The sequence below is a fragment of the Lepidochelys olivacea genome, assembly GCF_965140295.1.
Source record: "Lepidochelys olivacea isolate rLepOli2 genome assembly, chromosome: 9".
NCBI lineage: Eukaryota > Metazoa > Chordata > Testudines > Cheloniidae > Lepidochelys > Lepidochelys olivacea.
Window position 1 is genome coordinate 37,652,478 of NC_140419.1, and position 14,563 is coordinate 37,667,040.

The 14,563-nt window shown below is 40.3% G+C and overlaps 1 protein-coding gene across 4 annotated transcripts in view; it reads left to right on the forward strand.

The window, feature by feature from the left end:
* The first annotated feature begins 13,691 nt into the window (after window positions 1–13,691).
* Window positions 13,692–14,563, forward strand: part of PAX3 (paired box 3) — a 122,127-nt gene continuing 121,255 nt past the window's right edge. For 3 of the 4 annotated variants that reach the window (XM_084639623.1, XM_084639625.1, XM_084639624.1), the window contains exon 1: window positions 13,692–14,108. In XM_084639623.1, coding sequence (XP_084495749.1) covers window positions 14,024–14,108 — 85 coding nt within the window. In that variant the 5' untranslated portion in view covers window positions 13,692–14,023. The remainder of the gene's footprint in view (window positions 14,109–14,563) is intronic. The other variant, XM_084639626.1, reaches the window with a different exon arrangement.

Sequence of the window (14,563 nt, forward strand, 5' to 3'; positions counted from 1 at the left end):
ATACAGCCCTCTGTATGTATCTAGGAAGATATATGTAGGCATGTATGACCTTTGATCCTTGATGCACAAATGATATTTATTGGTTTGCTTTAAAGAGATGGACAAAACCTGGGCCTCAGTTTGGTGGGTGTTTCCTGTTACAGTACCATGATATGAAACTGCCCCTGCAACTTTGGTGCAGAACTGGACCCAGGCTTATTTTTCAGATGTAGTTCAGATGCAGCGTCTCTTCAGCCCATCTGTCTCTCCTATTAACGTGTTGTGTCACAAAAACAAGAAAGATTTTATTTCTTTTCCCTTTAACTTCTTATATCCAGGAAAACCTCTGTACACCCATAGTACAATTTTTACGTTTTATTTTCTTTGTTATTTACAATGGTTGAAATTTGCAAAAAATGTTTATTTGTGGGAATCTCAAGCAAGCAAAACTCCACACTGCCATACAGGGAGATCTATGTAAAGTTTATATATACTATATAAAGGTATATAGGTATAATTAGGCCCGTTATGACTTACAAAATGTGAAGGGAAAAGTTAACTTAGCTTTAGCTCCACGTTTTAAATACAACATTTTTGATTAGCTGGCAATATTTGTCCATGACAAATTATTTTTCTTGTATCAGTTGGAAACTCATTAAAAAAATTGGGTGGAATTACTTGAAATAATGATAATAAAAACCCTACTCTTACCTTTATTCAGGTAGTAAACAAGGTTACATTTTCAATACCCATTTACATCCTCTCTTACTGCAATAGACAAATGAAATGGGAAATGTGTTCCATGCTAGTGATGCTTCAAATGATTTCTACTTCACTGCTGAAGGAGAGGGAAGAGTAGGAGAGTTTTTAAGGTTAAGATCTATATAGGTATTTTTAAGGATAGCAATTTAGTCATGTTCCAACAGCAGTGGGTCAGATGTGTATCTTTTATCTTCACTCTGCAATATTGTTTTAAAACTTATGTAGCACAATCACGAAGTTCTTACTCCATTTTTACTCAGTCAGTGAGAGTTTTGCTATTGATATCAGTGGAAATTTTGATTGAGAAAGGATTAAGAATGTCAGAGTTTGACCCATATCCTGAGCGTCTGAATAATAGATTAATACATTTACCTGCCACTTTGGGAGTCTCCAGATTATATGCTTCTGTCTGAAAATAAATCTGAAAGCACTATCTTGAATAGACTCTCAATTCCTGGGGATAAGCATGGTGTTAAAATCTAAATGGAAGTATGCATCTCACAAAACCATGAAGTGGTTCATCGTCACTGGCAGCCTTGGCGCAAGGAATAGCAAATGAGCCATCAGGATGGAAGGGCCTTTGCAGAGAGAGCTGTGTTAGGAATCTTGTACTACATCTGTTCATATTATTCTTGACTCACACAAGCAATATTAGGTCAAGAGTCAGCAAAATACTAAAGCATATGATGAAATCAATCTCCACTCAACAAAGCACTTAAGCATCTGCTTAAGTTCCATTGAAGTTACCTACGTAGTTGTGCTTAGCTATCTTGTAGGATCAAGTCCTTAATTCCTTATAAAATTCACAACTTTCCAACCCCAACCTCCAGAAAGAATAACTGAGGCGTATTATATAAGGATGAAAAGTCTTACTGCCTATATAGTAAATGTGGTGTTTAGTATGTTCAAAACAGAGGCCAAACATGACTTCTGAAAGCAAGCGCTTTGCATTGTTAGTGCCCCTCTTTCAGTTAAGAGGGAAAGGAGAGAGACAGGTGGGCACAGGTTCTTCCAAAGTTACTAATGGAATGAATAGGGGAAGTAACCAGCACTGAATTCTGAATAAATGTTGCCGGTGCTCTCTGCTGGCCAATTAATAAATAAAATAATATTTCGTAGCATCTGGACCCAATCCTCCCTGCCTCTGGGATTTTGCCACTTATTCTAATGGGTTCAGAATCAGCCCCCTTTTTTCAGAAAAATGTGGGTTATATCTATTTTTACTAAAAAATATCCTGCTCTTTGAGTAACATGGATGAGAAGTGGGGGAAAATATTACATTTAAATTTCAATCTGCTTCCAAAGGGAAAGAGGTGTATTCTGAAATCTGATGCAAAAATGAGATTAGAATTGCAGGTGTAACTTGGGGGTTATTTTTTAAATTAGCTGAGGGGATTGTCTTCTATGAAAAGCTGAAATCACAAACGTGAGCAAACCTGATCTAATCAGCTCAGGAAATAGAAAGTCCAGCAACAAAAATCTAGTTGTCTGGATTACAGAATTAAGCCTTTAAAACGTGTGCTGCTCACAAGACAGAAGGACACTATATACACAAGAAAAAAATGCTCCCCATTAGCAAATACCTTGTGTTGTACTTTTAGGATGATCAAAACATTACTCGTTTTATATGTTAATATTAAAATTATAAAATTCTCTCTTATGCTATTGCAATTATTTTGGGTGGGGAATGAGCTCCTATACTATGACATCTATGTAGCACATATTAAATATTCTGAAGTGACGGTGTACTTACGGCACCTTAGAAACTAGCAAATTTATTTGAGCATAAACTTTCCTGAGCTACAGCTCACTTCCTCGGATGCATTCAGTGCTGTATAGTCTCTAAGGTGCCACAAGTACTCCTTTTCTTTTTGCGAATACAGACTAACAGGGGGGCTACTCTGAAACCTGAAGTGAAGGTGTTACTCAACAGTGACGGTACCCCTTTTTATGGCTCTGAAAATATTCCTTGGCCATATAGTTTGTTTACATCTGTGATACCCATGCTAAATTAAGTATCTAAATAACCAGGAGAAGGGGCGAGAACACAAGCTCTGTGATCATTCCTGGTTACTTCTGTTCGCTACCATTCCTGTTTTAAAAGGCAACTTGAATAAATAAGGTCTCCCTTACTACCAGCAAGCATTCTTTTCAGATGAACATAGAGGTTCCTTCAGTAGAGGAGACATCGGGCCGATCCTGGTCCCATTAATATTAAGTGTGCCAAATACCCTCTCAGTGCGATGATGATCCGACCCTCAGTTCGTGTCTGAGAGCAACTCAGCCCAGACTGACTTTTCGGAATAATTTTTGGCAGGAGGGGGTTTCTTCCTCATATCACGAGGCCTTTCCCCTTTTGTTCGAGCTAAAACGGTCTGAGTCTGTTGCGGGGGGAATAGGTCTGATGACAATTCGGACGTGTGAGAAGAGTTAGAGCAAGAGGAGTGAGATCTGTTTAGCAGAGAAAGGGGTGTTTTCTACTTGGTCATTTCATCGCTGTCCATTTTGAAACAGGACGTCAGAAAGAATACCAGTGGGTGGCTTTCCTGTGAGTCAGACTTTTTCTTTAGTTTTAACTCCCTTCGTGATGACTGTCTATTACCTCTTCTTTTCTTGTGGTCTCCCATTTAGTTGTACTAACGTAAACATTTTCAATTACTGATTGATTTAGGGCCGACGACCGCATTGTGGATTTTTTTAAATTTAGTTTTACCTATGTGGATTCCTACAGAGAGAGCGAGAGAGAGATTCAAACAACAAAGCTAACAGAAATTAATGAACAAATTACTTTCTTTGCTTTGGAGTATATATTCTGCATTTGGGTTATTAAATGCTGTCAATATGTGATCCAAGTAAAGTCATATGAAAGGGTTCCTTGTATGTTTCCCTTTCCTATAAAAAAGAATCTGACTTTTAGCTGCTTGTCTGGGTAGTGATTTTGTGATATATCGCTGAAGAAATCTTGGTGCCAGCTGCAGTCAGGGGGTGACGTCCTGGGCCCACTGAAGTTAATGGCGAAACTCCCATTGACTTCATAAGACCAAGATTCCGCGCAACAGGCCGAAAACTTTCAGTTACGCCTACTGCCAGTCCATACAGGGTCAGATTTTGATCTCAGTTATATCGCAGTGACTGCAAAAACATTAAAAGCTGTAGAAAAGAGATCAGCCGGTATCCTTCACATTTGCCAGACACCTATGGAACAACTGCAGCGGTAACACTCTGCTTTAGACTATATACTTGGCGTTTAGTCTAGACTATCTACTCTGTCCAAACTGTATACTGCATACAGGGTGAATGAAGCAACTTTGTTTTCGCGGTGTAGAACTGCAGCAAGCCCGTATCAATCCTTCATATCGAAGTGGTCTTTTCTTTTTCCGTTCGAAATCGATTTTAATCCAGTTCACCTTTAAAAGAATAAGTGGTGAAAGCATATAGCTGTAGGCGACATACGGATTAACGAATTCAATGTCTGTGCTGGAAAGACCGCTTTCTTAAAATTTCTGCCTGTGTCGTGTCATAGAAAAATCATTGCTGTACCAGTATAAAATGGCAGCGACTCTTTCAAATGAAGAAAAGGAGGACTTGTGGCACCTTAGAGACTAACACATTTATTTGAGCATAAGCTTTCGTGAGCTTCAGCTCACTTAGCTCACGAAAGCTTCTGCTCAAATATATTTGTTAGTCTCTAAGGTGCCACAAGTCCTCCTTTTCTTTTTGCGGATACAGACTAACGCGGCTGCTACTCTGAAACCTGTCTTTCAAATGAGGGGTTGCAAACTCTTTTAGTACCGATTACCTGTTGGAAGACCTGGAATGCTTAAACATGGATTTAAGCTAAATTAGGCATAGGTATAAAGAGCCAGATGTATTCCTCGTGTTTCTTTCGCTATTATGAAAATCCCTTGTTCTGAATACAAACGCATTTGATCAAGCCTCGAGTTTATAATGCTTTGTTACAATAACAACCCCATTGAAGTCCATTGCGATACCGAAAGAATGAATCGTCATTCCTAGTGTTACAATTAATAGGAAAGTAACAAGGATTAGAACAAAAAGAAAAGGAGGACTTGTGGCACCTGAGAGACTAACCAATTTATTTGAGCATAAGCTTTCGTGAGCTACAGCTCACTTCATGGGATGCTCACGAAAGCTTATGCTCAAATAAATTGGTTAGTCTCTCAGGTGGCACAAGTCCTCCTTTTCTTTTGGCGAATACAGACTAACACGGCTGTTACTCTGAAACCAAGGATTAGAACGTTCTTTTCAAAATGCCACTGTTACAGCTTCGGGGGGATGTTGATTAACATTTTTCGTCCATACATTTCTAGTTTGTATAGGTGAAATCCTATTCTCCAGAAACAGATATTTAAGGCTGGTGCGGTAATCTACGACATACCTGCGGTATGAAATGAAAATGTCTTTGATTTCCCGATGGCTCACTTTTTCCCCCCCTCTGAGACTAGTCAAAGTTCAGCTCAGCTCCATCTTTTTAAAATGCTAATTCCACCGATTTATTGGCAACTAGCCAACCATTCCTCCTCCTATTTTCCTTGCTGGATTTACCTTGCAGTTTCACCTACATGAAGAATGCCATCAATACCAGTAGACAGAAAAATTTTACAGTGCTTCTGCTGTTTGTCCAAAGGTTGCCTTTCCTCCCTCCAAGTACGACGCCAGTGCAGATGGAATAAATAGCAAAAACGCAACAGGTTTTTATTTCAACATCCTGCCCCTTTAATACTTGCTTGGGATAAAGTAGACTTCGTTGGACGTATTTTTCTGCAGAAATATGCGCAAATTATGAGATGAATTGGATCTCTTCGGAGTGTGCTTTCTGGAGCAAATCTTTCCTCCACTCCAGGGTGCAAAAGCAGTAAAATAAGATCCTTTAAAACAGAGAGAGTTTGGACAGCAATTTCAGGGTTTCCAGCGCATGGATCCCATTACAGGCTAAGCAGAAACGTGCTCTCTCTTAACAGATTTTAAATGGAGGGGAATTTAACACTATTCTCTACCCGTATCTATCAGCAATAAGATAATAGGTGCACCTCTATACTCACCCGAAAAGGCATTTATTATTATGAAGTGGCAGCTGTAGTAACTTTTACTGGAGGATCTGGTAGTAATCAGAAAGTTACTGAAATAGTTAGTGAAATACATGTTGCATTTATTGCAGTTTTTAAAAAAGATTCTAGAAAGAGATTGGTCCTGTCATTTGTAGGGTTAAGTGTTTCAGGGCTCTTTCAATAATAATCCTTCTCCGCTACATGGAATCCGGTTTCACAATGAAGACAGAAATATTGACAAGGAATCGACTCCCAGATTCGTTTCAGTCATTGTTCCAATAGCTACCTCTGCCAGGCAGCCAACAATTACATGTCCCTTTTGCTGAAGAAAGGGGCCCTCAGAGAATTTAGGGCTACAGTAAGTCTTCTCACTACTCTTATTAACCTTTGTTTCTCAGTCCCTGTTTATTGGAAGCCGTGAAACCAGATTCAATGGAGTTACTTCGCAGTGTCACTGAGAACAGAATGTTGGTCATATCAGCATAAAGTGAAGACACACATTTATATTCTGATGAATCCAACTCTCTCCCAGTGACACCTGGCAATAACAATAGAGTCATATTAGATCAATTGAGAATTGAGACAATTATTCAGTCGGCTTTTATTTTATTTCCTCCTTTTCATGGTAAAAGTGTCAACCCTGGATTTTGTCCAAATGAGCTCCATTGATACCATATTGTACTGAGCTCTACAGATGAAAAAAATATATCTCCTTCCCCCAGCATCCCAATGAATAAATAAATAAACCTAGCATTGCCTTCTGGAACCAGCTGCCTCTGATTCAGATGGACTCGATTTTAAATTAAATTCAAGGTGTTCTCAGCATAAATTCTGTCCCCACCTTCACCCCGCGCGGGCGCACAGATTCCATGGCCCAGTATGAAAACATTTCCTTTTACAAACAGCTGATTATTCTGTGTCCATTGCTGAGTATTCCTTTCACCTCACTCCATGTGCTGATCTCTTTGTACACCTGCCGCAGCCTCGCGCTTCCCCCGCCCCCAAAGGTAAGTGTTTTATAGCTCTCTATTCAAAAACTAACGTGCTATTTTACAAACACCTTTTAATTTTGTGAAACCAACTAACTGAAAAACTGGAGCAAAGACGGCGCTGAGACGTGTGGATGCGACATAAAAGCGATGGAGTAAACTTCAAAGGTTTCAGTGGTGACTTTTCAACCTTTATTTATGTGCCTATTAATGCAATATCCATCACGTAGATATACATCTTTATCCTTTAAACTGATATGCTGGGAATCAATTAGATATGCAGATTACATTTCATAAGTTTCCAAATGTTAATCTTTCTGGCCCTTTGCTGTTAATTTTTTCTCCAAATAGTATTATGTTTCGGGGGGAAAATGTCCTTCAAACAATTAATCTTTAGGCTACTTGTCTCAAAATATTTACTAAGGCTGAAGGCAAGAAGGCTCTCTGGAGTTTGGGTCCGTTTTTGGTCACGTTTCTCCCAGACAGGACGAAGCAAAGGGGGGACAGACAGTGTGTCCGCCAATGGATACCATAGAGGTAATCTTTATATGTTTGATATTTTACTAAGCTTTAGTGGAGCTGTTAACCCAGCACGGGGATTTTTAAAACCAGACCATACCCAACCACTCCAAAGGGAACATGTCACTTTGTAATTCTTTCACAGACATGTTGTCTCTTGCAACTTTCTCCCATTGCTTTGCACTGTCTTGAGCAGATATGAACAATACTTTAGAACATACACACACTTCACAGCTAGGGGCTTTCCAGTATAGCACTTTGTATCCTGTAGAAAAACAACGATGTTGTTGTTGGTTGGTACTGTTGTGTTTTTTAAGATTTATTTTCTTCTCGAGAACGGGCAAATCTGTCAAGCCTTTGGTTTCTCTTCATCCCAGTTGTAAATCTAAACGATGCTTCCTTGTTTAGTTTTTCGTGTCCATTGCTATAGATATTCCTTTGGTTAGCGTCATGGTGTTACTGTCTAAAGCCTATAAAATGCAGATACCCTGGTGCGCGTGTATTTGCTATGGCAATTGCCTAATTCTAGAACCAGAGGGAAGTCCTACATTTCCTATCTCATCCAATAGTCACTAATCATTACCTTTTGCATAGGAAAGCAATCATCTTTCCCTGAGGACCTTTCATTTGTTATTTCTCACTAAGGACCAGATTCTGCCACATTTAACTACCTGGAATAATACTTTACTCCACAAGAAGATATCAATTAGCCCATTTGTAAAGTAAGTTCCTACTCGCATGCGAGTAAGAGCGTAAAAATCTTGCTGTAAATTGCTTTCTCTTTTTATTTGTTAATAGCAACACTTGTTGCACACAATTTGCTGCCGCTTTTTTTTAAGGGAAGAGTTTGGATTATGAATAGTTTTAGCTCGTTTGTTAGTGAAATTTGCTAGTAGACTGTAGAAGTTTTCACTCCACATTACACCATCTATCTATCTATCTATGGATATTCTACGTTTTATTTATATGTGATGGAAAAATATGTAGTCCAAAGTCTAAGCCTAAGAAATTTTGAACATTCTTACAATACGAATCCCAAATTACTGGTCTCTCTTTGAAGTTTATCTTCAGTAAGGTTTTATAGCTTGCAGTAACGTGTCCTTAATTCTGTTCCAAAATGGTCGATAGTTGTTCAACTGAGCTTGCATCTGATTTGTTACAGCACAAAAATACAATCCTATCGAGTAAAATGTATACCCTTTACCAATAAGCAAACACTTTCAATCTGGGCTTCTACTTCTTAATGTATCAGAATAATGTCCAAGATTAAAGTGCATCCTTTCCTCTGTGAACCTTCGCTTCTCCTTAGCTAACCACAGAAAATCCTCAACACCTGGTTTGGAACATCCTCAAATCAAGAAAACGGTGCATCCTTTATCCAAGATATATGGTTACAAACTTCCAAAGCAGAAATTCCCTAGCTGGAAACAAAGCACCCTCTGTGCCCAGAATTATGCTTTCTTTTATTTTGTCTGTTATTTCTAGATACACAAAAAGAACAAAACAACAGGCATGGGGGGGGGGGGGGTGGGACGGAAGGGGCACAGGACTCTTTCCCTACTAAAAGTCGACCGACAAAACCAGCAGCAACAACAAAATCTTCAGGCACCAGGTAAGGTAGAAACCATCAAATTCCTTTTTGTGAAAAAAGTGGCCGGATTCAAAATCATCCGGACAGCAAGATGTCTTGCTCCTTTATGGGCAATTTAGAACTACAACTCCACATGTGAATTTGTCTCTAGACACCATTGCCTGCTTTCCAATCAAATATATTGTCAAACGTATCAGCTAAACACAAAGTGAAGAATGAAAGCTACCTAACGACTTCTTTCTTTCTTTCTTTCTTTCTTTCTTTCTCCAAAACATGGTCCAAAATTAATTTACACTTAAGATAAATTTTTCTGTGAAAGTAGTTGTGTGGTGAATTCAGGCTAAATAATCTTCATGATAAATAAGAATAATAGCAATTCACACTGCATTTGGAGAGCCCCGAAAACATTATAATTGATTTTTTGTAATAGAAGAGAAAACAGTACTGTTATCATTCATAAATAATTGCCTCTGTTCCTAATAGCTCTAATTTTCACTGCCCATTTGATGTGCTGCAGGTTTAATATAGAGCATTTACTAATCCAATTAAAAGTGCACCTGGCCTGGAAGGGCTTTGTAATTAGCAGGAGTATTTTTAGCTATTTCCACTAGAAAACCGTGAAATCCTCTCTGCTGGACTAAAGACTCTAATATGGGGGGCTAGGCATTCATGTCTAATCATTTTGCCTGGAATTTTAACAGTTCCTGTGCGTGAGAAGATGAGGGACTATTTCGACTTTTGTGACATTGATATCCACGGCCCAGAAACTGCAAATTCAGGCCAAACTCCCAGGGCAAGTGGTTTTTAAAAATCATTTTCAGACTTTGTAGATTTGATCCTGCCCCATTCGAGTCAACGGGCATTTTTATATTGTCCTGACTGGGAAGCAGGATAGAACCTGGCGATTATAGAAATGTCCGGGAGGGCCCGATCCTGTCCCCGTTCAAACCCTGGAGCAACTGCCATGGGGTTCAGTGGCCGCAGGATCGGGCCCCGAGTCAATGAAACATTTTCATTCCCCTCCTACAAAGCAAACGGTTGTTCCGTGCTATATGAGCGAGCGGGAGGCTCCACATTTTATGCTGACCATATTATTTCTGAATGAAAAATGCCACCCGGGAGGAACTGTAGCAAGTAAAGAGACATTACCCTTGAAATGCCGTACTGCCTTTACTTCGCATGAATGGAGCGTCTTGTTATTCCTTTCCCCCTTTCTATTCCCTCACGTTCTGGTTTGTGGGGCAATTCTGAATCCCCATGAACCCGCTGAATTGTGTGCCGTGAAAGAAGCCTCTGAGTGAATAAGAAAGACATGTGTATTCAACCATTTTCCATGCCTGATCTAGGAAGATTGGGTGTGCTCCCTACCACGGGAAAATATACAGCCATATATGACTCTGAGGTGCAAAAGGAAATAATATCTATAACATGCTCGCCCCCCCCCCCCCCGTCGAGAAAATAAATCTGTTTCTTGGAAAACACTGACGGGACTTGAGCTTGCAGAGGTTTCAAACTGCAGGCAGGCTTGGGGCGGTGTTGCTCTCCGGAGTTCACTTTTTCCGCCTGTGGGCCCTAAAGGGTACTAGTTTTCCAATTAGGAGCTCCGACTCCAGCCAGCCCCTCTCTGCTTTATGTAACTCTTGGGCTCGGACTCACTTAAAGGGAGCCCTGACATGGCGGAGAGAAGGGGGCTAATGTTTCTGGTACAGAGGCCCAATTTACTGCAGCGGACACAACCACAACAGCAACAACTGGCTTCCTTGCTAGGAAAGGCTCCATAAGGTGACCCGGCGATGGGGCCTGGCTAGGCAGGGAAGATGAGAGAAGGGTTTTACCCTGTGGTCCCTGAAGTGGCTGGGTATCAAGCCCAGTTTAGTCTGCCCGTTCTACTCTAAGCCAGAAAAGGCAGCGACCGTTGTAGAGGAAAAGAGATTATGTTAGTTATCGGCAGAGAGAGAACATCCAGCGATTTACTAGCAATGTGTTCGGCCAACTAACCCCTTCAGCCAAGCCATTTTGCACCCAGAAGGGTAGTGACTTGAGCTAGTTTCTACATGAACACAAAATCATGGGCGAGGGTTGTGTGAGGTAAATGGAAATTAACACTTCTGGGGTCTAACCCTACTGGCTTTGAAATCAATGGCAAAAATCCCTTCAACGTGAGCGAAATCGGCCCCGATCATTGTAGATTTTACGGAAGCAATGACTTTCAGCAAATGCATCCTGGCCCAAGAGGGCTTGGGAGTCAACCTATCTCCGGATAACAGCTGTAAAGCTATCAGGAGTTACCGCTAAATCCATATATACACTCACAGGGCAGTGACAAAAGGAAAAATACATACTGTGGGGAAATGAAACGATGTAGTTCACTCATGTAACACCTATCATTGCAGTGCAGCAACTCTCCGTGGGTTACCACCGTCTTATTTCTAAAACAGAGAGTGGTACCATATTATATCGTGTCTACATGGATTCCTATATCATACTACACACTTCGGTTCCAGATTCAGGTGTCAAAATGATTGTGCTGTACTTCAGCAATGTGGCAATAATATCTGTCTGCATTTTCCGGTTTCAGGGCTCTGTAATGTACAACTGCTGGTGAGGTCACTACATTGAAATCGTGTAGGTTATGAAATATTGTAAGCTATTTGCTATTGGGTATCTGAAATCCGCATGCACACACTTTTAGCTCTAGATTTTTTTTCAAGCACGATTCAACTTTAAAAACCAAACAATATATTTCCCACATATTCATTTTAGGAAGCTAAAATGAAATGGCAAATCATGTGGCCTAAATTAAACTTCTGGAAACTTTCTAGACAAGCTGTACGTTTCAATGTTAAAACATCTTTATATTACCGTGTGCATTAAAAACATGACCACAAGTCAGTATTGTAATGTACGGGGAATATAAATAGCTATAAAAAACAGAATAATTTGATAAACAGCATTTCTCCAGGTTTTTTTCAGATGCAGCTGCAGTTTTCCTCTCACTATTTTAGGTATAAATAATAATTAAGACACTCTGATAGTAGAAAAATATATAAAATAGTTTTTAAGTATACAAACTTTTGTTAGTAACCTGTTTTCTGTCTTTAAAAAAACAAAGGTTTTCCTACCGGCTCTGTTCCCAAATGTCGGAGTCCAGAGGGGCTGAATCATTTTTATATGATGCATTTTAAAAGTGATCTAGTTTCTTTTATTTTCTTTCTGATATGCAGGGTCGGAGAGATCAGAATCAACGGCCCGGAACCTCGTAAACATCTAGGAGGCAGATAACTAATCGTTATGGCATTTGTGTGACTCTAGTTTAAATTACTGTCTATATTTTTAAATTATGGTAGCATCAATGCAGGGATCTTTCGTCAGATCTTCCACTCTAAACTACCTTTATTTTGCTGTCTAAAATTCTTTTTCACAGTGCCCTTTAGTTTTCACTGAGGAAAGTCTGAGACCTGTGACTTCTTCGTTGTTTGTTTATTTATTTATTTATTTATTTTGCGGGCTGATTCAGTTTATTAGTTATACATTTTTAAACTAACATTAATCCCCAAAGAGAACGGAATCAGCAACAGAAAAATTCCCAAAATCGTAAAGGGAAAGGGGAAACTTTAAGCCTAGAACTCATTGTTTCCTTTATTTCAAAGGGGGGAAAACCTGAACGATTCTCATCCTTTTGATTGATTAAGGTCTTGAATAACTTGAGGCTCGAGAGTGACAGTTACTGAATAGACTATTGCAAATAAAGAGCACTGTGCAAAGCCGGGCTGGCACTTCAGAGTGTAAAGGAGGCGAGTTTGCTGGCACTTACCAAGTTATAAATAAAAGGACATGCACAATAGTACCTTCTTTAAGGACAGACAGTCTTTACAACACTCCTGGCGTCATATCCTGCTGTGGTCACTTCAGCTCCTAGTCAGACTTTACTTCTTTTATTTTTCCAGCAGTTTAGTTTGAATACTACAATAAATTCCTGGGAACAAATGTTTGTTAGCAAGACTTGCTTTAACACACACACACACACACACAAATATATAATATAGGGCCACATCTTGCCATCCGTTTTTAAAGCAGAAATTCCCAGTGGGAACAATGGAGACTTCTGCCTGAAAACTGGATAGCACCGTTTGCTCCAGAGATTTTATTCTCCATTGCTACCGATTTCAGTGAAAAGAGAAAGCGAGAGAGAGAGAGAAGGAGAGAGAGGACAGTTTTATTCCCCCTTCGCACAATCTCAGAGAAGATGTGCTGATGGAAATAGGCAGACAAAGAACTGTATCAATAGAAACACAACTTCCCCTTTAATTTCTCGCAGGCTGTTTGACCAGGACAGCACACAGCCGTACGTACAATCCCCCAGGAAAGGAAAGGTGACCAGAGAGACCGACTTCAAGAAATGCAAGTGTCTGGTTGCTTCCTTATTGTAATCTCCTTCAAGTGGCATTGTGCCAAGACAGTTGTAAAAGGAATGAAGAGTTTCCCCACTGAAGGCTGCTTTCTCCCCTGCTTCTGCATTTTCTCCTGTCCAGCCATTCTATGAAAGGACACTTTATCAAGGGAAGAGGCAATGCCTGGGTCACACTCCTAGATTGAGGCCTCGATTGTAATGATGAGAAGAGAAAGTTGCAGATTTCACCCAATCAGCTCCTGTCTTCTCCAGACGGGACAGTCTCCCTGCTGGCCAATCGCAGCTCAGAGATCCTGATGTAGCTTTGGGGGAAAGAACTAATAAATACTCCAGAGCGGAGTTCCTTTCACTCTGTATCAACAACAGGAAGAAATCATTCCTGGCACCCCCTCCCCCTTTTCATATCAAAGTGCGCTCATCTTCACACAGTGGCCAGCAGCCGCCCGAGCTCTTTCCTGCGACTTGTATGCAAGTTTCCCTTCCTCGCCCCAAACTTTGTTTCCCTTTCTCCTTTTTGTCTCTCTCTCCCCTTTGCTTTGGGATACCACGTCTTATTGACAAAGGGAGAGCAAGCCCCCCCCCCCAACTTCCCCATCCCTTTTTTCCAGGACTTTTCCTTTTTCAGTGGGATCTATTACCAGAGCTGATCTCTCGTATATCAGCATTCTCCTGGATATAATATTAAAGTAAAGCTGTATACAACATGACAACTCTAGCAGGAGCTGTCCCAAGAATGATGCGACCAGCTCCCGGGCAGAACTACCCTCGCAGCGGATTTCCATTAGAAGGTAGGAATGCTCTCTAGCTGTATGATGAATTTTCAAACCCGTGTGTGTCTGTGTGTGTGTGTGTGTGTGTTCAAACCTGGGGGGGGGGAAGGGGTGTTCAAACTCGTGTGTGTGTTGTTGAAAAACATTTTTTTTCATCCAATGCTGTGCACTAGTTACTTAGATTAAAACATAAATTAGAACTGCAACTGCACAAGGTTAGAGCAAGAAAAAACCTCTTTAACAACATGGAAAAGTGAGTGCACAGAAGGACTCCCTCACAATTTATGCACACACATATAACATGCATTATTTGTATTAACGTTCTCCACGGATTCTGCTTTGAAGAAGGCAGCATTGCAAATTAGAGCCCCAGAACAACTTTGGGGGGAGATCCCGTTGATTGTCAGGGGTTCTGTCGTCTTAATCTTGGGACCCGATCCTGCACCCCTTACTCAGACAAAACTCCCACTGAT